Here is a 27,394-nt window from a genome sequence, read left to right on the forward strand (position 1 = left end):
CATCTTGAAATCCAAGATGGCCGCTATCCACAAGCTATTGTGCTCGATATATCCTTAACTACTAGAGATATTGAGACATAAACATAGCCCATAAACATAGCATGGCACAAAACATGGGGAGGAATGACCTGTCAAGAAGACAATATCACAAGCAGATGCTGAAAAAGCACAGCTAATCATCTCCTGGCTTTGCTAGTCTCTGTTGCATTCCCCATCACAAGAGCATAGTGATGTGCATGGAAGTGCAGACTTCTTACACCTGCACCGACCAGTGCATCCTGTTGTGCATCCACACTGGATAAGTTCATTGCAGATCTTTGCGGCTTCTGGTAGTGTTGTCCAAATCGGTTTGAACTGACCTTCAGATGTCTTTTTCCAACCCCACTCACTTGGACATGGGAGCTGAGGTTGCGCTTGTAATACCTGTCCCCAGCATAAGGATCTTTGGTACACTGCATGTCTAACATGCTGCACCAGAGCATGGTATGTAGGCAGAGGTCTGCCTTTCTTTGCAAACAGTTTCCTTCGTGCTGCTTTAATGTCATTGCAGGTACTTGCGTGATCAAGCATCAGAATGATGAATCTTGCAATGGTGCTCATACTAGACTCCAGTATATCTGTCTGTTGATGGTTGACTTCAGATAGTGCACTTGTCAGCTCTGGGAATGACTCCCATACAGCCCATGCAGTTCGCTTACCAGGCCCAGCAAATGCTGACACAGTGTCACATCCTGTCAGTGCATGAAACAAGGGGAGAACTTAACACTTCTCGGGGCTGAGAGCAGTGGCTATATCATGTGCAGAGATGAATCGCAAACTCTTCCCTGTTCCGAAGACTAACCATATCTTCACAGAAAGTCTCTGAGTTGCTGTCATGGCAAGTACGACAACATCTGTATCAACGGTTCTAATGAGGATCCTGTCATTCCCTCTCTGTGCCGCATCAGCTGCATGGAGGAACATGCGGCCATCTGCCTCTTCTTGCCTGCATGGAGCAAGTGATTCGAGGTGCATGCGTGGTGGAGCAATCAAAACCTCTATTTCCAGTGTGACTACTAACTCCTTGCTCTGGTTTTTAACTGATTTGATTATTTCAGTGGACAGGAAACTGAAAAGCTCTGTCTTGTTTCGTCGACACGAAGAAAATTCTGCCTCTGCCAGGGAACTGCAACTGAGGTACCCACACGTCGACGAACTCCCTTTCCACGCCTTTCTCGGGTCATGCTATTCAGACTTTCAGTCAGGTAGCGGTCCCACACCAGGTCAATTCGAGTTGCAGATTTGTACTGTGAGAGAACAAATGGGATGAATACCTCTTTAGCATATTTTCTGAAGGTCTTCGCTGTTCCAGGATTTAATATTTGAACAACTGCTGCCCCATCAAGTATTACGTGTGTAACCTCTGGAGCCTGTGTGCTTGGCGGTACCATTTCCTCAAAGCATTGCTGAAGATCACTCTTTGTTCCATTTCGAAGCTTGCCTGCCTGGGACAAGGATGGAGGGTAAGGCTGATTTTCATGACTGAAAAAATCATCAAGGTTTCCCTCCCACGTCTGACAAGCAATGTAAAGGCGGGAAAACAGTTGCACGTCATTCTTTAAAGAGGTTATTTTCTGTTTGTCTTTAGGTTGGGCTTTTGCCGATGAGCTGCTGAACAATGGCAACTTGTTGCAGGAGATGGCATCATTGAGAGGCTTTTTACGCTCGATGAGCCTTTCTTGCTCAAATGATCCCAAAGCCTCCTTTCCCACCTTCTGGACATTTTGCTGTGCAACTGTTGAGCTTGCTATCTCCTTTGTGTTGAGGACTAATATATCAGAGGTTTTGGATTACCAAGCTCACTTGACGTCTTCTCCCGGGCCAGAGACTCTAGACCAATGTCTGGAACTGGTGATCCCTTTACACATGTCTGCATAGGTGGTACATTGGTGTTGTAATTTGGCAAATTACCTTGTTTCTTCGTGCCAGCTGCACCTCCAAGAATGATTCGACCACGATCAGTGCCATCATCTGGTTGTCTTGGATGCTGGAACAATGAGATGCCAGTTCCATGGAGTGAGTCTTTAGCTGTTGTTGAACCCAGATTAACATCGATATTGTCAACAGCAGATGTAGTAAACAAGTTTAGCTTCAGCTTTGGTGGACATACAACCTGTTCCAGTCTGTAGAGTTGGCACACACTATTTCCCATATCAGCAGAAATCTGAAGAACTCTGTCATACGCAATGCTGATACCAAGCTGGGAGAGCTTCTCCACCAATTCCCTCTTTCTGGTTTCTGCATGTACTTTCAACCCAACATAAATGGCCAGTGGGGTTTCCTGTCCCAAACTGTATCTCAAATCAGTAGGTTTGGCCTGCTTTTGGGCATGCTTGACTGCATTGAACTTGAGGAGCTGTGCCCAGCTCAGGGCAGCTGCGTATAGAAGGTTGGTAAGCCTGGTCCTTGATGCTAGAACCCTCCAGTATCATGTTGACTAAAGATATAAGTGAACTAGACACAGATTCCTCCTGACATGTTGCACTAAATGAACCATCAAACAGATTTTAGAATTATCAAACAGATGTTTACGCACGACCTAAGCAGCCCGTGCAAGGTGCATTGCATCACTGTCGCTGTCCTGTTGACACATTTTTGCCAAGGCACATCCATCGTCCTCATCGAACACAAGCAAAACGTCTCTACCCTGTGTAGTTGCTCTCATGTCTGGAAAATGGGCAAGAATTCTCTGCTTGGATTTCAAGATAGCAGCAACAATTTTCGAACATTTTTATGCCACCATTGGCTTCCTAGACCCATAAAATATGGGTATAGGTGTTTCAACTGTCTTGATATCTCAACTAGTTATGGAGATATTCAACAAAACAGATGCACAATGGCAGCCATGATTTTGAAATCTAAAAATCTTTGTATTGTGTTACTTTAACCACATGACGAGTTTCATGCTTTTAAGGGAAAGTGCACAATTGGTCAGCTAAGCCGCCCCACTAAATGGGGATACGAAAAAGGAAATGAGACCACATAACTCATAAGCCATAATGTAATTGAAATTAGGATAGTATACGGTAGGTCCAACTCACTTCTTCTTTTCCTCCATGCTTAAAATCACACTGCGTCCATGTTGCATGGGTACATCATCAGTGGAGCAGAGGCTGTCGAGCGCTGCTCATTAATTTTATAGGCCTGATCTGGCAGCAGTTCCATACAAAACATACAACATGCCAGCAAATACGGGGTTCATTAGCACCCTGTTAAGTCCACTTCCTCAAACTAACTAACATTTTGACCATAAGGAACCATTGCTCAATCCTGATGTAGGCCTAGTTTAGGTAAATTTTGACATTTAAGCAAGAAAACTTCAAATTTTAACAGCAGTTTGGCAAAAGTCAACCGCTCAGTCGAATGACACCTTAAGTACAACACTTGATCGACAGCAACAATATTTTAAGAGGCATACATTTTGAAAGCTATCTGCGTGTACGGCATGCATGCTTGAAAAGTAACCTTGGTTGCAACTCCTAAATGGGACCGAGTTGATTTGGGACTGAGTTGACTCGGGACCGAGTTGGTTACAGACTGAGTTGACCGCGAGCCCCCTAAAGACCCTATAGGGCCTAATACATGTACTATAGGGAGGCTAATAATTTTTTTAATTATTTTTTTAAGTGTATCAGCATTCTTCTAAACACCTCTTGTTTTTGTTATCAGCAAGGGCAGTCCTAGGAGAAATTTGGCATGACGACCTCATCGATTTTTTTTAATTATTGATTTTAGAATATTTAATTTTTCCCATAGACTTTGTACACAGATTTGAGGCACCATTTTTGTCACTTAGCAATCTCAGATCTTTATCAAAGTAACAATAAGGAACTACCTGAAGGCTAAAAAGATATTAAAATAAAGACGTTATGATGATGTCATCATGTGATTTATTTTCGAATTTTGAATATTTAATTCTTCTTCATAGGTTTTGTACACATTTTTCTACCATGCAATATTATCGATCATAATGAGAGTACTCCTAAACTTCAGCGGAGGATTGCTATGAGAATGAAAGAGAAACCATGTGTTTTTTCATCTTTGTTTGGTTACAAATATATCCAAATATCAAATAGTATTACGTCAATTTTCTAAAGTCAAAGACTAGTGCACTCAAAACATCTGAGTGACTTTGTATTGGGAGCATACGTAGTCCATCAAACCCATGGGGTTGTCAGAATAAATTCATCACACTGACGTCATCAGGGGTCACGTGACATGAGATAAAGTCATATACAAATCCTACAGAGAGAGACTCGTTTTCACCTTGTACTTTTATCGATCTTATCAATGGCTCATCGGAGGATTACTGTGATAATTTTTACACAAATCAGAGGAAACTTTCCCTTACAAAATTGATAAAGCTGACATATGAAAAATTCCGAAAAAGCTCTGTGTTTGTCCACAAAGACATCTCCTTTCTGTTTTATTTTTGATGTTTTAAAATCATCATTTCTTGGCCAATAATATGGATTAAACACTACAAAATACGTGTACATTTGAGAACGGTAGTTCCATATAGGTTAGCTGCAGTTTTATTGCAGGGTTTTAAAGGGAAAATTTGCTTGAAAAGCAAGTGCAAACGGATGTTTTATCTGGTACTATCGCTGGGCAGCTTTCAAAATGCCATAACATGCAAACCATCAAAAAGGTGGAGTGCAGTAAGGCATAGGATGTAAAAGTTCCCGCACTTTAAAGGGGACCTAATTTACATGTTCGGATTCTTCTAGGTAGATGACTGTAACATCATGCTCAATAACTGAATGGTTGATGTTATAAAAAGAGGACAGGGTTTTGAGTTTTGAGGGAAATTATGAGGGGAAACTGGGGGTATGATAACACATGACTCAAGATGGTTGAGTCAAATTTGCACACCTGGTTTATAAGTAGAAAAATCACCTTTTCTCACAGTTTACAATTTGAAATGTTCAAAAAACAGAGTCAAAGTTCAGACAGCGTGGTTTTGAGGAGAATGACCGGTTTTGCAAAGATTAAAATAAAAAAAACTTGGGGGGTCCTTAAATACACAATCCCCAATTTGCACATACAAATATTTACTCATCCAACTTTCTTGTCTTGAAACTCTTCAGTGAAATTGTGCACTGCCGTTAATTTACCGTTGATGATCGATTGTCACTTCGACGTTTTTCTTTTTGCAGCTAGGGCCTACATGTACGTGTTTGTGGGAATTAAAAGCATTTCCAGGGAGCATTTGGGAAAAATGTCAACAGAGCATAAAGCTTTACTTTACAGACTTAAATAATTGAGGGCGTTACCAAAAATATGGAGCCAGAAACAGTCCTGTGCACCTTTTATTTTGAGATTCCCCATGGCGACGGCAGGCGCAGACTCAGTGGCACTGTATTTTATGACTTTTTTTAAAGAAATACCCATAGAAAGAGTAAATTTTGAATAATATCCATAGAAATTACTCATATTGATGCTAATTATGATTTATTCGAAAGAAGAAAATTAATACCTCACTGTTCAAAGTAAAGTGAAAAAATTATAATCTAGGAGAATGAAAAAGAGAAATTCATGGAAAGTCAAGCTTTTACGGATAAAAGTGTTACTGCTGGGCGAATAGTGAGTTTGCCTACTTGATTAATCATGCAAGAACAATCATGATTAGTCAATTAATCACGAGAAGTTGCATCGCACGAATGTGGTGTGTTGTTAGTTTCAACAGTAACACACAGCCGCTGCACTGACGTAAGTATAATGTCTTCCAATCAACAGCGAATTCCATGGCTTTTGTTTTGTGTTGTGATTTTCTGTCTAAATGTTGTTTCTAAAACAATGAATAGCGCAAACAGCATTTTACTCTATTAATTTCACAAGAGTATTGAGATTGCAATCGGGTAAATATTACTCGTACGGTTCGGCTTAAGCTCCATGATGTAAGCTTGAATGATAATAATGTTTTCCAATAAACGTTACCAAGTCCCATGCGCTGAGAGATGATTGCATTTGAAATGAAGTCAGACCGCTGGACGCCTAGTACATGTATGCAAAGCTGGCACTGCATATGGAAAGCCTGGAGACACTGTTGATCTTTTTTTCTCAGTGTCCAGATTTCGGCCCCATAGAGGAGGGCAGAAAGCACAGAAGCTCAATAGAACCTTAGCTTGACAGGGAGGCTGGCCTTGCTTCTCCAAAGATGGTGTAATTGGCCCATGATGTTGCTGGCGATGTCAATTCTGCGACATTGGTACCTCATAGACCTGAGGTGGTGTTAGTGCTTCTGAGGTAGCAGAAGGACTCAACACGATCTAAAACATTGGGGACAAGGGAAACTGGGCAGGTGAAGGTTCACTTAGGGATTGAACCTTGGTCTTAGCCCAAGAAGGTTTAAGGTCGATGTAACTAGCTTCCCGTTCAAAGGTTGCAAGATGTTTCCCCCCCCCTCTATCTGGGTCGTCAATAAACAGCGCAGCGTCACCAGCTTATAGGAGGTTGGTAAACCTATGGTTGCCTACATCAATCCCTCGCAGTGATGCCTCGCACTTTGACACAATGGTTTCCATGGTGGAACAGAATAGAGTGGGGGCTAGCACACAACCCTACCGGACTCTTGAGGAAGTTGAGAAGGAGGGAGATAAGTGATTGCCTATCCTGACCTTGGCTTTGGTGTCAGAGTGCAGAGCTTTGATCAAATTCAAAATGGTATGTTGAATTCCCTTTGAGGAGAGGATATCCCAGAGCTGGTTTTTGTCAACAGATTTAAAGGCAGCCTTGATGTCTACGGAGGCGACATTAAGCGGGCGATTGTACTCATGATGGAGTTCAACTCGATGTCACGCATGAATATGCGTTAGAGGTGGAATGGCTGGGAGTGAAACCTGACTGCTGTGGTCTCGGCAGGGAAACAAGTAGTGGACGAATTCTGGCTAGCAGAATAAGTGCAAACACCTTGCCAGGAATTGAAAGCAAAGTGATTGGGCGATAACTACTACAGGCTGTCCTTTATAGAGAGGTAGAATTACAGTAAACTCCGGCTATTAAAGTCGACTCTCTCGGGACTCAAAAACTTATGGCGATTTAACGCAAATGCCGACTTGTGTTGTAAGTCGTCATTTTGCCAGCTACACTTACACATGTATTGCCTATGTACATTATGATTCCTTGCACTAATTCAATGGCTTTGGTTCACGCTGGTTTTATTTATTTCTACCTCCATGGTCGATCCCACCAAATTCATTCTCAATTATTATCCTGCCAATTCAATAACTGATCATGTGCCCCAAAGGACAAAACAAGGATGGCAACCACTTGCATATCACATCACGACTCAAGAGTGTAGTACGAAACATTTACATGTACGTGATACTAAATTACGGTACTGAAAACATACATTCATCCACACACCCGTATGCGAACTCGCCTCCAATTGCAAACCACGTGTAGGTCTGGCCAACAGAGGACAGCTTCATAATTGAATACAAGGGGGTGATCTACAAGCAATCATGTATAATGTATGGTAACACGACTTTTGCTGAACGGGAGGCATTGGAGAGAGCTGTTAGAACAGCTGCTCGTATTGTTGGCAAAGATCTTCCTTCAGTATCTGAAATATATGCCATGAGATTAAAGAGAAAGACAAGTAGCATAAGACGTGATGACTATCATCCAGCAAATGAGTTTTTTGAGTTGAGGTCAGGAAAACGGTACAGAGTTATTAAATGTAAGACAGAAAGGTTCAGGAGAAGTTTCTATCCAACTGCAGTAAAGGCACTGAATGGGATGGAATGATTTCAAGTAGTCGGTTGTTGTATGTCATGATTCCTCACTTTATTTATTTGTATACATGTATTTTATTTGTCTTCATATTTAGTGTCTTTATTCTGATATTTTTATGTAGAGGTTTTTAAGGAATATGTTAATGGTGAACTGTAATTTGGTGGATCATTATCTATATATTTAGTGTGGTGGATGGTGATGTTGTGGTACTTGATACTTGATGTTCTTAATATGCTTTTTTACTGTTTTTTTTAGCACGAGAGCCATTTCAATTTCTATTGTGTATCTACTATATGCAAATAGCAATAAATTAATCTAATCTAATAATCAGATTATCTTGGAATATACGGCACTGAAAAAAAATTCCTATTACATAATTTGGGCTGTTTTCAGTACAGTAAATTTTACATGCAACCGCGGCCATCTGTGTATTAACTGACAACTTACATACAAATCAGGACAGTGGCTGGTAGCCCAAAAAAGTAGGTTGTCGTTGCCATAGCAAACAGTCAACTTATTAATGGTCATTCTACATACAATAGTGATGCCTTTCCATTCACATTCAATCGTGGACACTGGAATGCACAGTTGACGTATTAACATTTTACCTTCAATCGTGGACATTAGTGTTTCAGTGCAGACAAGTCCTGGTTGACATTTTACAAAAAAACGTTTGTAAATAATGGTACGTACACGTGACAGGCTTGCCAGTCACATTCAATCGTGAACTACATGTATCATATACATGAGTGTCATTTTCACATTTATTCATGGACATTAGTATCCACGATTGAATGTAAATGACACGGCATCTCATTTGTAGGCTATCCCATTATTTACGAACTACATGTAGGCCTACAGTTAGTTTTGGCAGGATGGCAAGCCAAGACTTGTCTAAGAACCAGTGTCCACGATTGAATGTACAAACCTTTTGTCCCGATTCGGGCATCATACGTTTTCCCAGTCTGTCAACACTTTATCAATGCACCTTTGTGAGAACTTCAACGTAATGTTGTTTCATCTGGCCGATCTTTAATCAATGACATTGCGCCCCCGGACATACCGGTACTGGTAATAATGCCGCCCTCTTTGACTGGTGTTAGCCAATTCATGACGAAAGCAAAACATACACTCAGGACGTGTGATGTACATGTACTTAGCGGCACGGACTTGAATGTTTCTTTCCACTCGGCTGTTCTTCTCGGCTTCTTCTGATCCAGGTTGTCAAATATTTGACTTTTAAATGTACTTTATTTATATCATTGTATTCATCAACATTAGATAAAAATTCAGCATCAATAAGAGACACATAACATCGTCTTTTCATGTGTTCGGTGTGCGGTATTGGTGTACCTATACATGATTCCAACAAACATGTACGTGGCTATAAACTTGTGCAAAATGAGTGTGAAAAATTGCCCTCTGGTTTTAACGACACTCCGGCTATAACGGCAGAATTGTGAATGTCCGCCGGCCCTCGTAATAACAGGATCAAAATTTAAAGAAGGCAAAAGGAGTGACAAAAACGGTAACTCAAAAACTTATGACACATGCCGCATATAAAAATTGTTTATTCGAACGGACACACCATTTTAATTTTAGATACGAAGCGTTACATTTTATCAAATGGGGTTAAAACTTTAGCCTACAGGCATTATCTAACTACTCAAGAAGGCGGCAATTCGGTATATGCAGGCACCACTTGAAGCTCTTTTCTGACCGAGTAAAAAGTATAAAGTCGGACCCGTATTTACTTTTTGTACCTCAGACTGGTTTAAATTGACTCGTGCTTTTTTCAATTTGATAAACATCCATGCTCCAAATCGGATCAGTCGCCCTTCTAACGGTACCGTATTCTTGCTCACCTGAGTAATATAGGTACCTAATGACCGCGTCTGAAGGAAGTTCTGTCTTTCATCTTTTGGGGACTGGTGCAGCCGTCGCTTCTTTACATGGTCTAACTTGATAGCGTGAGCCGGCTTTTTATCAATTAGCCTAGCATTTTCTTCATTTAATGCTTTTATAACTTGTGGCAAACGTTTGACCCATTTTGCGTTTCTTGTACTGACGTTTAACATTTCTTGAGCATACTGATGCCCAAACAGCCGTTCGGCTAAAGTCCTATTGAACCTTTTAACGATTCCCTGGGATCTATGTACTGGTACGCTGGGTTCACCCACTTGTATTTCAACCTTGTTTTTGGTAAATATCTTTTTAAACTCACCTTTAAATTCTGCCCCCAAGTCTACCACAGCAAATTTAGGCAAAGTCAAAGGCGACCTTTTATAAATCCTTTTTATGGCTTCTGACGCTTGTTCAGCTGTTTTACTGTTCAATGGCTCAGCCTCTTCAAATCTCAAACCCACGTCAACTATGGTCAAAGCATATTTATAAGTTTACGGTTTACCCGATCCCAGGGTAGATATAGCTATAATAGGTAGATATAGATATAATTTGGTTGTAAAGTACTCGGCCTGGGTACATGTACGTATCCAGGAGCAGGTACAGTCGGCTCTCATTATAACGAGCTCGGTTATAACGATAACCCGGATGCAACAAGTGTATTCTTCCAGTCCCAAACAATTTGTGTTCATTACTATGGAGAAATATTTGGTCATTATGTGCACGTGCACGCCTACAACGACGATTTGCGCCGACCCCATTCAAGCAAAAGTATTGTTCCCAACCCATTTGCAGCTGTCAGTGACAAACCTTTTGTCCCGATTCGGGCATCATACGTTTTCCCAGTCTGTCGACACCTTATCAATGCACCTTTGTAAGAACTTCAACGTAACGTTGTTTCATCTTGCCGATCTTTAATCAATTGAATGGATGGTGATACAGTGCATTGTTAATTGTCGCTAATCCCCTCCTACGATTTCCCAACTGTGCACTGTGAATAGACTCACAAGTGTGGCTCTCACGGGCCAGGTTTCTTTTTTATTCCTGCAAATGGACAACAGGGGCGCACAGAACATAACCCTGTTTCATCTCGCCGATCTTTACCCAACTGAATATGTAGATGGTGATACAGTGCAAACGGACAATGGGGGCGCGCAGAAAAAAAGGGTTGATATTTTAAGCAGTAGCTCTTAGTGTTGCCGCCAGATCACTTGCCTTATTGCTTCCTATGTTGATTTCTGGCTATTAAAACTAAATACACAAATAAATCACACTGTGATTTGTTGCATGTCAATCTGAGCTGGGCAATATATAAAAAGGGAGGGGTTTTATTCAGAGCTCATACGTTTATCGTACTCCGTCAAGACAACTGTCAAGATTACACTGCAATGGCTTCTGTTATCAAGAATAAGCGAAAGGGGCATTCCATCGAGACCAAGATGGAAATCATCAGGGCTGTCGATTCTGGACGCAAGAGGGCTGATATTGCACGCCAGTACGGGATCGTTTTAAGTACACTGGCAACAATCCTCAAGAACCGAGAAACAATCACATCAAACTTTGAATCTTCAAAGTTTGAACCTTCACGAAAGAGATTTCGCACTCCCACTTTCGAGGATGTTGAGGAGGTCCTACTCCGCTAATTTCGAGGTACCCAAGCCAAGAATCTTCCCGTCAGCGGCCCAATGTTGCGAGAGAAGGCTGATCAGCTGTCCCAGATGATGGGGCATTCTAGGCAAGTTCTGGGTGGCAGCTAACATCATGAACTACTTATCTGAGGAGCAGCATGGGGCGACCATCCAGGGAAAGATCACTGACTTGTAAATAAATTTGTCAAATTGCTTTTTTCTTCAGCCAATTTCGTGTAACCGTTTTATCCGCGCCCGTCTTTTCATGTGAATTATCCATGGCGCTTTCACCTTTCCAATAGCCCTGTCAAACAACCTTGAAAATTCGTTCTCCATTTTAAAATAAAGTTAACTATACCGATACGCCAGAAAACCAACTAATGTGGTTCCCTCAAGAATCCACACCAATTCACGAATTTTTTGATCTTCAGAAGGTTCATAAAAGTCCAACAACTTGGGCTCTGGCGGCAAGGGCGTCACATTTTTACCGGTCAATTCCGAATAAGCACGCAACCGCTCGTCCACGTTGACAAATGTCTGATGACTGGCATGCTCATGCCACATGCGTTCATTTAAAAAATCTAATGTGCATGCGATTTTGTTCCCAGGTTTGTTTTGCTTGTGCTAGTTGTTCCAAAGCTAGGTCACGTCACTTGCGTTCCTCATTGACTTTATTTTTAGCTAAACTGCTGCATAAAAAATTGGACCCCATAAACGTCAATGCGTTTACTGTAGCTCCTCCGACCATCATTAAAGCACTTGCCATTTTTAAAATATATAAATTAAAACATCAAGCAAATCAAAGGCCAGTCAACTGACATCAGCGCCGACATCACCGAATCTATGCTAGGCAACATGCGAGCCGACATTGATCTCTTGGGTGACATGGTTTTAGAGACCCAAGAGGTACTTAAGGAAATGAGACATGAAACGGTTCTCAAGCGTGATCTATTGGGAAAATATAAAGATTTATTTTTTGTAGTGGGTGTATCACTGATCGCCATTTTGTTGGTGTTTGTAATTTCAAAATATTCCATTTTGGATTTAACGTTAGAGTATGAAGTCGTCACCAATCGAAACCTGGCCCAAAGTTTGCAGCAAAAGCATAAGGGAAACATGTACTACTTATTCGACCGCATTCACTTGTGGAAAAAGCAGCTCGTTAATAAATCAGACACGTTGTGGAACATTAGTATAGATCAAATGATTAAAAGCTTGAAAGGCGTTTTGATTTTATTCAAAGATCTGGTAATAAAAAATCCTCAATTTTACAACTCGCATCATGAAAAACAAGCGTAACTGTCGAAGGTAAGCCCAATTAGCTATATTCACAAGGGCTGTTCGAATATCGACACTTTTCCGAAATTAGCAAGTTCTTTGGGGACTCGGATACGGAATCCGGTAGAGCGTGTATGAAAGATTTAAACTTAACTGGTGTTGACATGGGTAGTTACCTGAAAGATAAATATGGCCTATGGCTCGATTTCCAAAGTTCCGATGACAATTCGGCCCACGGATCGGGTAGACCACTTAACAGTGGAGGAGACATATCAATACAGATGGAACAGGAAGCCGAAACCGCAGGTCCGTTGTACATGTATGTATATTTGAAAATGGACGCCCAGTTGACGGTTAGCGACGGTAATTTTAATAGTTTAGTCTATTAGATTTGTTTATTTAAAAACCAATGAATAGGAATAAAAATCCACATTGCACTTTAATCGTGGGCAATACGGGCAGTGGTAAAACCCAGTGGATTTTTTATCTATTAGAAACCAAATATCGGTTTACATACGAGACGTTCGTGATCATTTGTCCAATGCTAAGCAAAAATAAAACGTATCTCGAAAGGCTCTGGATTTATACCAATGAGAATGTATACCTAGATCGAGAAAAACTCGATGGTGTAAATACGCTGTTTATCATAGACGACTGCACACTGACCAGTTTACTAAATATTGCAAAAAATCGAAAGGCAGTAACACATGCACCTTGAGTTGAATGGCCTTTAGTGGCAGGCATTATTTGTATTCGTGCCGGCTCTTGACTTAAAAAGTATAATACAGTCTTAAAAGACTATTGTGGCGAATGCAACTGACACCTCTTGTGGTGGACCCAGTAACCGGCCGGATCAGGGATGGAATTGACCTGGCCCAACCCCACAAATATATTTATTAACCTTGAGCAAGGGTGAGCGGCTACCCTGACACAAGGGGGGATATCAGTTAATGAACGGCGGACTAAGCCTAGGGGCAGTTCGTTGGGTGGAAGTTTACCACCAATTAGGAAAGACTAGATCTATCTGGCTATACAGTAATGAAACACAGGGAAACCTAAATAAACCTCACAGTGACACAGGATTTCCAAGGACAATAATCAAGTGTTTGATTTATTGCAATAAAAATCAATAAGGTATATAAATCACCCAAGGTTTATGTACACAATATACCTCACAAGGCAATACAATATGCCTCACGTGGTTAACTAACCACCCGACTAACTTAAACACAGCTAGCCTACAACCCAAGGGTTACCTCTCTAAATAGTGATAGCCCTCACACAAATAACACAGAGTGTCATGCAAAACAGGGTCGATCTAACGAAAGGGAAATTACCCTCACAGCGATCTGAGTACATCAATTAAACCTCAAGGCTAGCTAGCACAATGACAAGATTGCCTTCCAGCCGTCACCCCACTATCAGTGCTTACAGCAAAGACCACTAGCTCCCAGCCTAGGTTCACGACACTCAGCTCTATCACTAAAGTAATCTAGACCCAATACGGTTCGCTACTACACCTACCAGTTATAGTCACTACACGCAGCGCCCCAGGTGCAGCGTCCACACTATACCTCGCACAGTCACAGCACAGAACGGTAGAAAGCGTCCTCCACGATCCTGCCACTCTGCGACCCAGCAGCGAAAACTCACCAACTGATTGTGCGCGCTCTAAGCACGCCGCAAGCGCCCAGACCCAGTGTTCTACGCGACGCTGATTGGTCAACGCAATGCTTAATAATTCATGGCTTAGACTGGCATTCATGCCTACCCTGTTTCATTACACAGGCCCCAGCTAAGCTTGGTCCGTCCCGGGCCAGATGGCTTAATCTAAAACTATAAGAAACAGGGCTCTTTTATACAATTACAACAACAACATGAGGTCTACCTAAACCCCAAGATCAATAAACCTTATACAGTTATAACCCCTGCCATGAGGTCCATAAACCTCACACCAGTTATAAGTACAGATATACATTACTTACACAATGTGGAAATCACTAACTTTATACAAAGCAAACCTGAGGTTTACCTAATAAACCTCGTTACAATTAGCATAATTTATTCACAAGTGTACTCTCCACTAAGTTCATAATATACATCAAAATTCTCCTGCTATTTATACAATTAAAACTTTTTTTACATTTTTTTCTGACATAAAAATAAACTTCAACTAGTAGCAAAACCTTTAGTGATCCTCAACACTTCAAACTTCAAAATACACTGAAGAAATAAGTTAACTTTAACCTGTAACACAAGCAAAGCATATTTACAAAGTGCCTTTCCTTGCTAGTCATAGACAAAAGATAGAAGCAAATAAAAACTAAGTGCTGTCTTCTGCAACTGTGAGATACTCATTAGCATCAACTGGTCTCAGGTATGCCTGATGGTGGACTTCTTCTTGAATCAGCCTGCCATCGAGGAAGGTTTTGCGGAAGATCTTCTCTTCTATGGTTGCAACCTTTATCCTCTTCGCTGGTTTCCCTTCCTCGTCTCTGTCAGTCTCCTCCTCCTCCTCATGCTCTGGGCTGGCTTCTGTACTTGAGCTCATGGACATCATTGACTTGGGTGACTCGGGAGTCTGACGCTCCTTCCTCATCAGTTCCAGAATAGAGCGAGGCTTACCCCCATGGCCAAAAATTGGTACACTATGAGGAACCTGCGGCTGGTCAGACACCGTCGAGTGCTCAGCTTCTGCGTTCTTGGCTTGACTCTCTTGCTCGTTGGACTTCCCTGTTGGGCAGCGGACCAGAGGTGATATGGGGGTTGGGGAGAGTGAAATCACAGCTTCTCTTGTGGGACTTCCATCTGTTTCTTCGAAGGCAGCTGTCTTTGTCGGCTCTTGGGGAGTGCACCGATATGCAAAGCATGCATATGGCAGACACTCATCCCAGTCACGCTGTTTCCTCTTTGGTTCAATCATCACAGCAACCATGTTGATCAAAGTCTTATTGAATCGCTCAACCAGTCCATCGGACTTTGGGTTGTACGCTGTAGTTCGAGTTTTGGATATGCCCAAAACCCGACACATCTCAGCAAAGACAGCCGACTCAAAGTTTGTCCCTTGGTCTGAGTGCAGTTCCAAAGGAATCCCAAACCTACAGACAAACTCGGTGACAAATTTATTTGCCACGGTTTCAGCCCTGGCATCGGGTAGGGGATATGCCTCCATCCACTTGGAGCAGTAATCCCCGACCACCATGATCCAAGAATTGCCACTGTCACTCCGGGGCAGTGGCCCCAGCAAGTCCACAGCCACTCTTTCCATGGGCTCGCCAACCACGTACTGTTGTAAGGGGGAAACTCTCCTCTTTACAGGAGACTTCCTCCTCCCACAAAGTTCGCACTGTCTTATGAAAGACCTCACGTCAGCGGTCATTCCTGGCCAGTAATACCGCATTTTTACCTTGGCCAGTGTCTTTGTGACACCCAAGTGACCGCTCGTCCGACCACCATGAAGCTCACGAAGGACCTCTTCTTGAAGCTTCCTCGGAAGCACCAGTCGCCATGTGACTGACTTCCCATCGTCGGACTCCCACCTTCTGCAAAGCACCCCATTGCGCATTTGCAACTGGTCCCAGAGGGACCATAGCGTTTTGTGGGCAGCCGAGGTGCCTGAAACAGTTTCCCAAAGAGGTCTACTGCTCAGCTCCTCCTTAGATTTAACAATCCAACTCATGCTGGGATCCTCCAGCTGTGCTTGCCCAACAGCATCCCTCGGCATACAAGGTTGGGCAAAAATACCCCTAACCTCAACCTTTGGAACTCCTGGATCAGCAACAACTTCTCCCTGACCCACAAAAATACCAGGAGGTTCAGCACCCTCAAACTCATCAGGTACCTGAGGTACCTCCACTGCCTCCTCCTCATCATCATGCCGACCGCACTGCTTACAGATCTTCCTGGACAGCCCATCGGCATTCCCATGCTTTCGTCCAGGTCGGTGTTGAATGGTCAAATCATACTCACTGATGACTTCAAGCCATCTAGCAAGCTGGCCCTCGGGGCTCTTAAAATTAAGCAACCACCGAAGGGCAGCATGGTCAGTGCGAAGGACACTCTTCCTACCATACAGGTACTGCCTGAACTGTTTCAAATAGACCACTACCGCCAACAGCTCCCGCCGCGTAACACAGTAGTTCTTTTCAGCCCTACTCAACTTGCGGCTGGCATAGGCGATAACTTTCTCTTCGCCTCCGTGGACCTGGGACAAAACTGCCCCTATTCCAACTCCACTAGCATCCGTGTCTAGGATGTAGTCACTGTCTGGCACAGGGTAAGCCAAAACAGGAGCTGCCTGCAATTTCTGTTTAAGCTCCTCAAATGCTTCTTGACAAGCCTCGGTCCAGACAAATTCTCTTGACTTTTCAGTCAAAGTATGCAACGGTGAGGCCACCTCAGCAAACCCACGGATAAACCGCCTATAGTAGGAAGCGAGGCCAACAAAGCTTCGCACTTCCTTCACACACTTAGGTGTTGGCCACTCAGCCACGGCTCGCACCTTTTCGGGGTCCGTAGCCACACCCTTGGACGACACAATGTGTCCCAAGTTGTTAACCTGCTTCTGGAACAAGAAGCACTTACTTGGCTTCAATTTCAACCCAACTTCTCTCAACCTGGAGAGAACGACTCTCAGTCGCTCGATCTCCTCCTTGACCGTTTTGCCAAATACAATGACATCATCCAGGTATATCAACAGGGTGTCCCACTGAAGGCCTGCCATTACTTTGTCCATCAGCCTCTCGAATGTGGCTGGGGCATTGCAGAGGCCGAAAGGCATGCATCTCCACTGATACAAGCCATTTCGGACCACAAAAGCTGATTTCCTACCGGCATCCTCGTCCATGGCCACCTGCCAATATCCCGAAGCTAAGTCTAATGTCGAAAACCACTCGGCACCCGCAAGAGCATCGAGTGTCTCGTCAATCCGAGGCACAGGGTACGCATCCTTGATGGTCACCCTGTTTAAGCCTCGATAATCAACACAAAGTCGACGTGACCCGTCCTTTTTTTGGACTAACACCACATTAGCAGCCCAGGGGCTGTCAGACGGTTCAATAATCCCCCTCTTCTGCAAGTCCTCTACTTGCTTCATAATCTCCCGCTGATTGCACAGAGGGTGGCGCCTTGGCCTCTCTTTGATTGGCCGGGCATCACCAGTATTAATCTGGTGTCTCACCACCTCTGTTCGCCCTATATCATGCTCACCCAAAGAAAAGACATCTTGGAATTCAACCAGGCAAGACTTCACCTCAGCATGATAATCCTCATCAAGGTTGACCTTACTACGGTCAAACAAATCATGCAGGTGCCTCGGGAGGTCTCCTCCAACCTCACCGGTACATTTCCGACTAGCAACAGCAACCGAATCAACCTCCACTGTTGCAATAGTGCCAACAGCTGTCCCCTTCCGAACAACCCGTTTCTCCTTGTTTGGATTTAAAATCCGCAGAGGAAGAACCTCTGCCCTCGACTGGACCAGTGTTCTGGCTAGCATTAGGCCTCGCTCAGCCAATTCACCTCCACTTCCCACAGGCTCGATGATTGCTGGCTGATCATCTGCCTTACAGATAGTGGCTACCTCGCCAGCACAACAGCCTCATGACCTGCAGGAATTTCCATGGTTTCAGCCACGAGCACCCTTCCAATGAATGGCTCTCCGGTACTGCTTGTACATTTCAGCCGCTCACCATTCAGCCTCAATTCGAGACTTTGGAAATCTAAATTTCCGCCAGTGGGCAACAAGAAATCCATGCCCAATATACCGTCATATTTGACATCGGCAAATATTGCTCGCACTGGGAAAGTTGTTCTTCCCAATTGTACATCAACCCAGGCAACGCCCATCACTGGCAGTTGACTGCCATCGACCTGTTGAATGTTGGTGCTGTCCATGTCAAGCACAGGCCTTCGTTCTTTGGCCATTTCGTGGTAGACTCGACTACTGACCAATGTGTCTGTAGACCCTGAGTCCACCAGGAACCTACAGCTTGTTCCCCTTACAACACCATCAATGAACAACCCATATCTAGGCCGAACACCCAACTTAGGCTGAGTGCCTATAGGCTCTCCGCCTTCTGATTTCCGCCTCTTCCTGCCTTGCTTGGGCCCTCTGGAACATCCAGCCTGCCCGCGGGCCCACCGGTCGGCTGGCTGACGTTTCCCTGCTCACTTCTCTGCTTGTGAGGCTTACTGCACTCACGAGCGAAATGACCAGCATCCCCACACTTGAAACACTTCAACTCACTAGGCTTCTTCCTCCCAGGCTTTGGTGACTGCCTTGGAGGGGACTTTGCTTGTCCACTTGGGCTTAGACCTTGTTTGCTGAGTCCTGTCAGCAACTCAACCATTTGGTCTAATCTCTTTGACTGATGACCAGCATTTTCCTCAATTTTCTGAAGACGTCGCTCAGTGTCAGAGTCGATAGCCCTCGCGAATTTCGCGGGCTTTCCCTCAGCTCTTCTCTGAACCTCAATCTTTTCGAAGTTCTCGGTCTCAAGAGCAGCCTGTATCGCTTCGTCCAATGTTTTGGGACGAACACGATGAACGCCTTCCCTCACAACCTGACTACTAATTGCATCGACAAAATGATTTTTACCAGGGCGCTCTCGGGCCTCCTCAGGAATTTCAGGGTAAGCCTTCACCGTGAGATCACGGACTGCTTGGCCCAACTCCTGCAGAGTCTCTTTAGGCCCCTGTCTTCTGTGTCTCAATTCCACCAAATAGTTTTCGGCCTGTCGACCAGGGCCGAATCTTCTCTCCAACACCTTAACCAGTTCACTGTAAGTGAACTTCTTTAAACCATCGCCCAGACTTCGCAGGGCATCACCCTGAAGGCTGGCAGCCAGAAATTCTTCTGCTTGTTCCTCACTCCACATATTTACCTTGCGGCATGCCTCAAAATGTTGGTAATAATCGTTCCACAGAACTGTATCGGTCGGGGGTAATTGTAGGCCTGTGAGGCTTACTCTGAGGTTTACTAGGAACCCCACCACCGACTAACCTAGACTCCCTTTTAAGGGACCAGGGCCCCTCCCTAGGTGAGTCAACCTCACCAACAACTTTGTTGGATTCCCCCACAGTTGGGCGAGTTAGAAAACTCAACAACTCACTGTGTAATTCTCGCTCCTTTTTGGCGCAATCAACCTCACGGTTCAAAAAAGGGTTGGTGCTAGGACTATGCATGGGAATAGGCCTCACAGGCGTACTCTCAGCTTGCCTCGGCACTTCCTTTGGAACCAATTCTGGCGATGTACCAAGACAGGAACACTGTCGTGCCTTCAATGAGGCATACCCTGAGGTATCCTCAGGCAACCTCCAGTCGACTTCCGAGTCGACCTTTATGCGAGGCATATCCCTCCCCTTAGGTGTATGTGCCTCACTCACAATCTCAAGCTGTGAACCTTTTTTAACGGCCTCAAGCTCAGCGGAAAGACGATCCCGCTCCCACTTGAGCCACTGAACCTCCATTCTTGAACGGTTCAGGTCATCCAGGACAGAACCCTTGTCAGTCCCCATCGAGCCAACACCACTGTCTTTAACCTCGCTCATACTGGAGTTCCCTCCTGAGCTGGAATCTCAGTCCCAATTAGACTCTCTAGACTCGGCCACTGGCCACTTGGCGATATTGGTAGCTCACAGGCAAATTCAGGCTGCGGGACAAACAGTCCCAAGCCTCTGGAATTTACCAACCCTTGTGTACCTACTACCACCTGGTGAATTCTCAACAGGATTGGCAGTTGCTGTCCTGCAGTACGTCGCAAGGATCGCAACTCTGCTCGAATCCTAAACAGAATCCCCACCAATGTCACTAACCCTACAAGGAACACGACGTACAGGGCAGTAACTACCCAGGTAAGCATAACCCGCCTACCTCGTTACAATTACCCTCACAGTGCACCTCAATGAGGTTTACTGACAAAATTTTCCAAGAGAAATTCCCTTATGCTATTACTCTCTACAACCAGATAAAATCACAATTCAATCCTAAAAATCCCACTTCTGACACCATTTGTGGCGAATGCAACTGACACCTCTTGTGGTGGACCCAGTAACCGGCCGGATCAGGGATGGAATTGACCTGGCCCAACCCCACAAATATATTTATTAACCTTGAGCAAGGGTGAGCGGCTACCCTGACACAAGGGGGGATATCAGTTAACGAACGGCGGACTAAGCCTAGGGGCAGTTCGTTGGGTGGAAGTTTACCACCAATTAGGAAAGACTAGATCTATCTGGCTATACAGTAATGAAACACAGGGAAACCTAAATAAACCTCACAGTGACACAGGATTTCCAAGGACAATAATCAAGTGTTTGATTTATTGCAATAAAAATCAATAAGGTATATAAATCACCCAAGGTTTATGTACACAATATACCTCACAAGGCAATACAATATGCCTCACGTGGTTAACTAACCACCCGACTAACTTAAACACAGCTAGCCTACAACCCAAGGGTTACCTCTCTAAATAGTGATAGCCCTCACACAAATAACACAGAGTGTCATGCAAAACAGGGTCGATCTAACGAAAGGGAAATTACCCTCACAGCGATCTGAGTACATCAATTAAACCTCAAGGCTAGCTAGCACAATGACAAGATTGCCTTCCAGCCGTCACCCCACTATCAGTGCTTACAGCAAAGACCACTAGCTCCCAGCCTAGGTTCACGACACTCAGCTCTATCACTAAAGTAATCTAGACCCAATACGGTTCGCTACTACACCTACCAGTTATAGTCACTACACGCAGCGCCCCAGGTGCAGCGTCCACACTATACCTCGCACAGTCACAGCACAGAACGGTAGAAAGCGTCCTCCACGATCCTGCCACTCTGCGACCCAGCAGCGAAAACTCACCAACTGATTGTGCGCGCTCTAAGCACGCCGCAAGCGCCCAGACCCAGTGTTCTACGCGACACTGATTGGTCAACGCAATGCTTAATAATTCATGGCTTAGACTGGCATTCATGCCTACCCTGTTTCGTTACACTATAGAAGTAATACTGCATGGACAGCTTTTTTCTATTGCAAAGATAAATCATCTTTCGACCAAATGTTAGACGAAAATGATGTGGTGGCAGATGAAAAACGGGATCAATTAAAACAGCATTTGCGAAATTGTAAATTTAGTAAATTAGTCGTTTATACCAAGCCGCCTGTGTCATATTTTTTATGTGACTAAAAATGATTAAAAAATGTATTTATGTAACATCATTATTAACCACTACCAGCCGGGGACTCCGGGATCGGAGCCGTATGGTTTATATGTGTGGCCGGGGTCTCCGAACTCGGACAAAGGAAACAGGGCCCTGTAACAAAAGACCGTACTCCGAACAAAAGACCAGGCTGCAGGGCATGACCGGCATTTTTCGCTCTCAAAAGTGGTGATAATCCAGCGTTATTTAGAAACCGTATACCAGGGTTTGGGGTATTTAGAGAAAGCGGATTACCACAGGGACAAAAGCTCTCCACCACCGCAGCGATGAGCCACACAGCATTGCTGCATGCTAATCTGGCCCCTATTGAAAAGAGGTCAGCAGTGCACTGAGCCAGGTTCGTGAACAAAAGACAGCTGTATAACACCGCACAATCTGGGCTCTGTTTACAAGGCTGCAGGCCTGGCTGAAATATTCGGGCGTCAATAAAGGTCAGCTGTCAACTTAGAGTAGTGCCTGAAGATTACTCCGTGCGGCTATAAACGACTGTTAAATGGAATGATGAATTGTTGAAGGATTTTGAAAACGGAAAAAATGATATTCATGCCAGCCCAGCATCCTCAACGTTGAAAAATGCCCCGGTCCGAAGTGGTTAAGTTGGAAAGCAAAGTTTGTAATAGATGCCATAAATTAAAAAAATTGGAATTTTTTTGTAATTAACAAAAATATTTTTTTTAGATATGCGCGGGTTGTGTCAGTTGTAACGAGTCGACGAAAATTTCCAATGAGCGTTGTAAGTGTCCCCACGGCAAACAAAATCATCTATGCATCAAACGCGGTGGGGCCTCTATTTGTGAGCGTAAGAAAATAAGATACCAATGTAAATTCTGCAATGATCCGATCAAAGTTACAATTCGTTGGTGGATTAACCCTAACAATCCCAAATCCTCCAATTTCGATACGATTTTACATACACCCTAGGGGGGTAGGGTTAATGATTGCTGCAAAAACGACAAAAATACAACAGATTTGACCCAGACCAGTTTATCGATACAGATTTTTGCCATGGATTAATTGAAGATTATGAGTATTGCTTTTCTGAAGATTGTAAGGTACCCGTAAAGCTTCAATTTTTAAATAAGCAATCTGTCTATCGTACTATCAAACGATTAGATAATTCAATAGGACATATTAAATCTAATTGCATTTTGTGTTGCTTGAGTTGTAATTACGAGAGGAAGTCTGACAAATTAAAACAACAGATGAACTAGAAAGAAGTTAATTATCATTTGCTTAAAATTTGTTTTTAAATACTACAGTTGGGCTGATGCAGCTCGACTGTAGCATTTTTTTATTTTGCTTGATTAAATAATAGCTATGCTACAATTCAAATAGTTATCAAGCTAGTGATTACAATTAACTTGTTGATGTTTTATACATGGGAATATTTATCTGTCAAGCAAACGTTCAGCAAATTTAAAACGTATATATTAAAATGGATGACATCAAAAGTATCCTCAGTTCTAATGCAAAAACAGAATCCGTCGAACCTAAACCAAACATCAAAGGCCGACTATGTTCAGTCATAGCCTCAGGCAATTCTAACAAATATGTAGGTAAAGAGTATTCTAAGAAAGAGATAGAATCACTTACCCCAGCAGAACAAGAAAAGCTGTTCAACTTGTACGAGGTATGCTTTGGCAAAGAAATTGTAAATGCTTTGGGAAATTCGATTCTAAGTTGATACGCGCGGATTTTAAGCATAGCCACACCTATCGAATTCCTTGGATTCAACGTCGATCTGAAATCGGAAGAAGATTTAACGAAAGACCTGAACAACGACCCAATAATTAGTCAGACTATGGGGCACCTACTCAGTGAAATTTGGTAGCCATGTTGATTACAACAAAACACTTGGCTATTATTAAGAATCCTGTTATTGTAAAAGATGTCAACAGAACAACCACCACCGACTCCAGCACCGAGTCCAGCCAAGAGCCAAGTCCCAACAGTAACCAAAACAGGGTAAAACATTACCTGAACATAACAAGAAGATGAAACAGCAACTTGCCCGCTTAAAAGTCGGCGAGTAAGAGTCAGAGACGAAATCCGAAAGTATGATTTGTCAATTCATTGCAGAAAATAGAAATTTGATTACAGGCAGTTTAGTAGTCGGAGGAATAGCTTTAGTTTTGTTTTTGAAAAAGAAAACACGGTGCCTGCACTGGAAATTTTAGGAGTAATTTTAAAAACCATATACATTAAAACATGAGTAATGCAAAATCGATCGACGTAAACGGGATTGCCAACACGGTATATCACGGTGCTGTTATTAGCCTCAATGGGATATTAGCCTCATTTCAATGGGATACGCTATGCTGAGTAATAAATTATTGAAAATTAAAGCACCCGATTTGGATCAGTTGTCGGTAGAAGACGCTACCAAATTAACCGCGGTGTGGGCAGGTGCATTGGCTATGCAGGGTTGGCTCGTGGCGCAGGGTATCTTACCAGCCAGTTTCCCCACCGGTTAAAAAGGGTTTATTATAAAGTAACATGGCAGAAGGCAGATTCGAACCAGAAGAAATGCCTCTGTTGGATCGAGGTTAACGAGAAGAATTGGACAACACCATTGATAGAGAAGAAACAAGTTTCACAGAGGGTCAACCGGCAATATCAGCTAAAGAAGATAGCTTAAATAGAGCCAGAGCTATATTTAGAACCAATCCGACTGTAGACAATTTCTATAGATTTTTCAAACTTGCCGGTCGACCAGACGTACCAAATTTACCAAATTAACAAAATTTTGAATATCGAAAATGTCGCGGTTTATCTTTTTAAAGCGCTTCCAGGGTTTAGTAAGGAAGTACAATTTACTGACAAAAGAAGTCCCAATTTAGTTGTAAACCTGGACACGATAGCCAAAAATACCAGGGCGGCTGGATGGCCTTCTGGGGACGAGATTTGTTGGAGAAGAACTAGGTTGGCAGAAAAATAGCAAAAACGGCCAAAATGTTAAAATTCATTAATCCTGAAATAGTTCAAATGGAAGAACTACCTAGAGCAGCCAATCAAGTAAGCAACATCATAGAACAGCTCACAGAAAATTGGGAAGCGCAGACGGAAGGATTAAATTACTGAGAGTTACTAGCCTTAGACGAATCTCTACAAACGGTGAAAGGCGAGCTGGTTTTAAGCCAGAGTAAATTGGACGAGTTAGACGAAAAGATTCAACAAATCAAGAAAGAATTAGAAGAAGCTGCAACTGATGCAGACTGTGCAGAACTTCAAGAACAGTTGGATGATTTACTAGTGGAAAGAGATGGCCGATTAGAAGTTATTAACAGAAACACCGATCAGATTTGTACGCAGATTAACCAAATTAAAGAAACGATTACTGCGGTGATTGACAGTGATTTAACTTCAAGTGAGAAAATGCGGGTGCTTTTTAGAGAACAAGGCGTCACAATCGTCAGCATTTTAACAGCCTTTTTAGTTTAGCTATCAGTAGGATAATTTCAAGCATGGTAGCCGCTGTGAGAGCTGTTGGTACGCCTGCGCCAGAGCCTGAACCGGGGCCTGGTTCTTGGCCTGTTTGACCGTTGACATCAACCCAGATAGTGCACCCTCTTTTTTACTCGGTATTCATGAGCCCCTCCACAGAAAGGCTACACTCCGGGATTTTTCTCTTCGGACCAAGGTCTGAAAATTAGTCATACTGAATGACATGAAAAAAAAAAGACATCCGAGACATAAAATATGATTTATGATGAAAATCTGATGGGCAGAGTTAATAATTGTAATGTAGTTTTCAACAGGGATACCTCCAAAATAAATGGCAAAATTAACATCGTGCACAGAATTTTCAAGCACGACATGTGACAGCGTTTTCAGCATTCTTGAACATCATGCACTTTTTGTCAAAATTCTCGGACATCATCAAAATTCTGTCAAATATGATGTTCGCAACAAACATATTGTACTCATTCATATTTTTGATGCTGCCAAACTTAAAGGTAATTTTTGGTGGTTGAGGGGTATGAGACCTGGCAGATATGCTGGTATATTGAGAGTGATTATAAACGGTAAGAAAATGAAGGGAGCCAAAATTTTCTCATCATTTTCCGTAAATTTTGTGCTCTTTTTTTCATAGCTTATATATTTTAAAGTTATTTCTTGGGTGCTTTAAAATACATCAGTTGCAAAATATACTGAATTCTCATTGTTATTGAGAGAAGTTTTGAAATCAAGTCCTCTGGTGCAAACACTTTGACGTAAAACTTTAAGTATAATGTGTGCATTGGGAGGACATTTGGTAGGCTACCAGTGCAAAAATAAATGGAGTTGAATTCATTTAATTATCCCCAAATAATCATTTTATAAATCTGAAGGTGCTAAGTTGTATTTTACATGATCAAAGTCACTCTTTAGAAATTTGAAAAATGACATCGGGAGTTGTATTTTGCCTTAACCCTAACAGTCCTAATCCTCCAATTTCCATATGATTTTACATACACCCTTTGGGGTTAGGGTTAAGCAAAGTTGAAGTCAAAAATGTACAAATGCAGTTGCAACAGAACAGTGTTGTAGAAATCAGCAATTGGTTTGAGATATGGCTCGGTGGAAGTAGTTGATGTTATTCCCCTTGTGTACACAATTTGTTGCATTTATCATGTTTTCGACGTAATACCGGTATGTGTTGCTTGGCAACATTTCCTCTAACTGCATTTCTCATGGGAAAGTCAAAGTGCTGTGTTTGGTGTTTGACATTTTTGATAAAAATTTACATGTACCACAAACGAAACAGATAAATAGTTTTTTTCTTCTTCTTTATATCAGAAAGAAAAGACTTGAAGCAGATGCAGACACATGAAGACTTGAACAGGATGAAACTGCTGGAGATCCTCCAACATGCTACTTCATGTGTAGAAGAGATTAATGCCCTTGACCAACTGAGGAAAATATTACGACCTGAAGATGATCTATCAGGGGAAGATGACTTTGAACACCAGTGGCTGTCTATAGCTGCTGACAGTTTGGGAGATGAAGGTCCATTTAATCCCTTTCCTGCACACACACCAGACAGTTGGTTCTCTTCTCAGTCTAATCTTGACAGGTTGGTCTTATTAATATCTTATTCACAAATTTAGTTTTTTAAATATGTATGTTATGTCATATGTTATGTTTTTGAGGGTATGGCGGACCTTTTGTCTTTGGTGTAGATGTTTTATTGAAAGCAGCAACATTGCTCAAAATCTTAAGACAGGTATTCCGTAACAACAAACTAGCCCTAGTCGATATCATTTTTTTAAACTGCTAACATGTAATGAAAGTATCATCATGTGTCAATCTGCATGACACTTCACACTTGCTCTTTCAAGATGAACATCTTTCTTAAGCAAAAAATTTTTAAAAAGCTAACAAACAAAAACATGGTTGCGTGCAAGCATCCTCCATTGCTGTTTCAATAGAGCACAGCCATGATGTCAAGTCATAATGGAACGGAACCAACAAAATCGACTTTTGCTGCCAATATGTAATTAAAGCACCATTGGGCGTCAATCAGTATGACTCTTCACACTTGCCTGTAAAATTCTCTAATGCAATTGGAAGTCTGAAATAAACTGCCAGCACAAGCAAGATGG

General features: G+C 42.8%; 1 protein-coding gene across 7 annotated transcripts in view; it reads left to right on the forward strand.

The window, feature by feature from the left end:
* LOC110989242 (uncharacterized) overlaps positions 1 to 27,394 on the forward strand; it is a 515,163-nt gene that overhangs the window by 16,867 nt on the left and 470,902 nt on the right. For all 7 annotated transcript variants that reach the window (XR_015425756.1, XM_087138535.1, XM_087138534.1 and 4 more), the window contains exon 2: positions 26,589 to 26,865. Coding sequence is in view for 6 of the 7 variants with exons in the window: in XM_087138535.1 (XP_086994661.1) it covers positions 26,589 to 26,865 (277 nt within the window). In the remaining variant the exon portion in view is untranslated. The remainder of the gene's footprint in view (positions 1 to 26,588; positions 26,866 to 27,394) is intronic.

Source organism: Acanthaster planci, linkage group LG06, assembly GCF_054643075.1.
Source record: "Acanthaster planci isolate LZ-2023a linkage group LG06, COTS_SCS, whole genome shotgun sequence".
Lineage (NCBI taxonomy): Eukaryota > Metazoa > Echinodermata > Asteroidea > Valvatida > Acanthasteridae > Acanthaster > Acanthaster planci.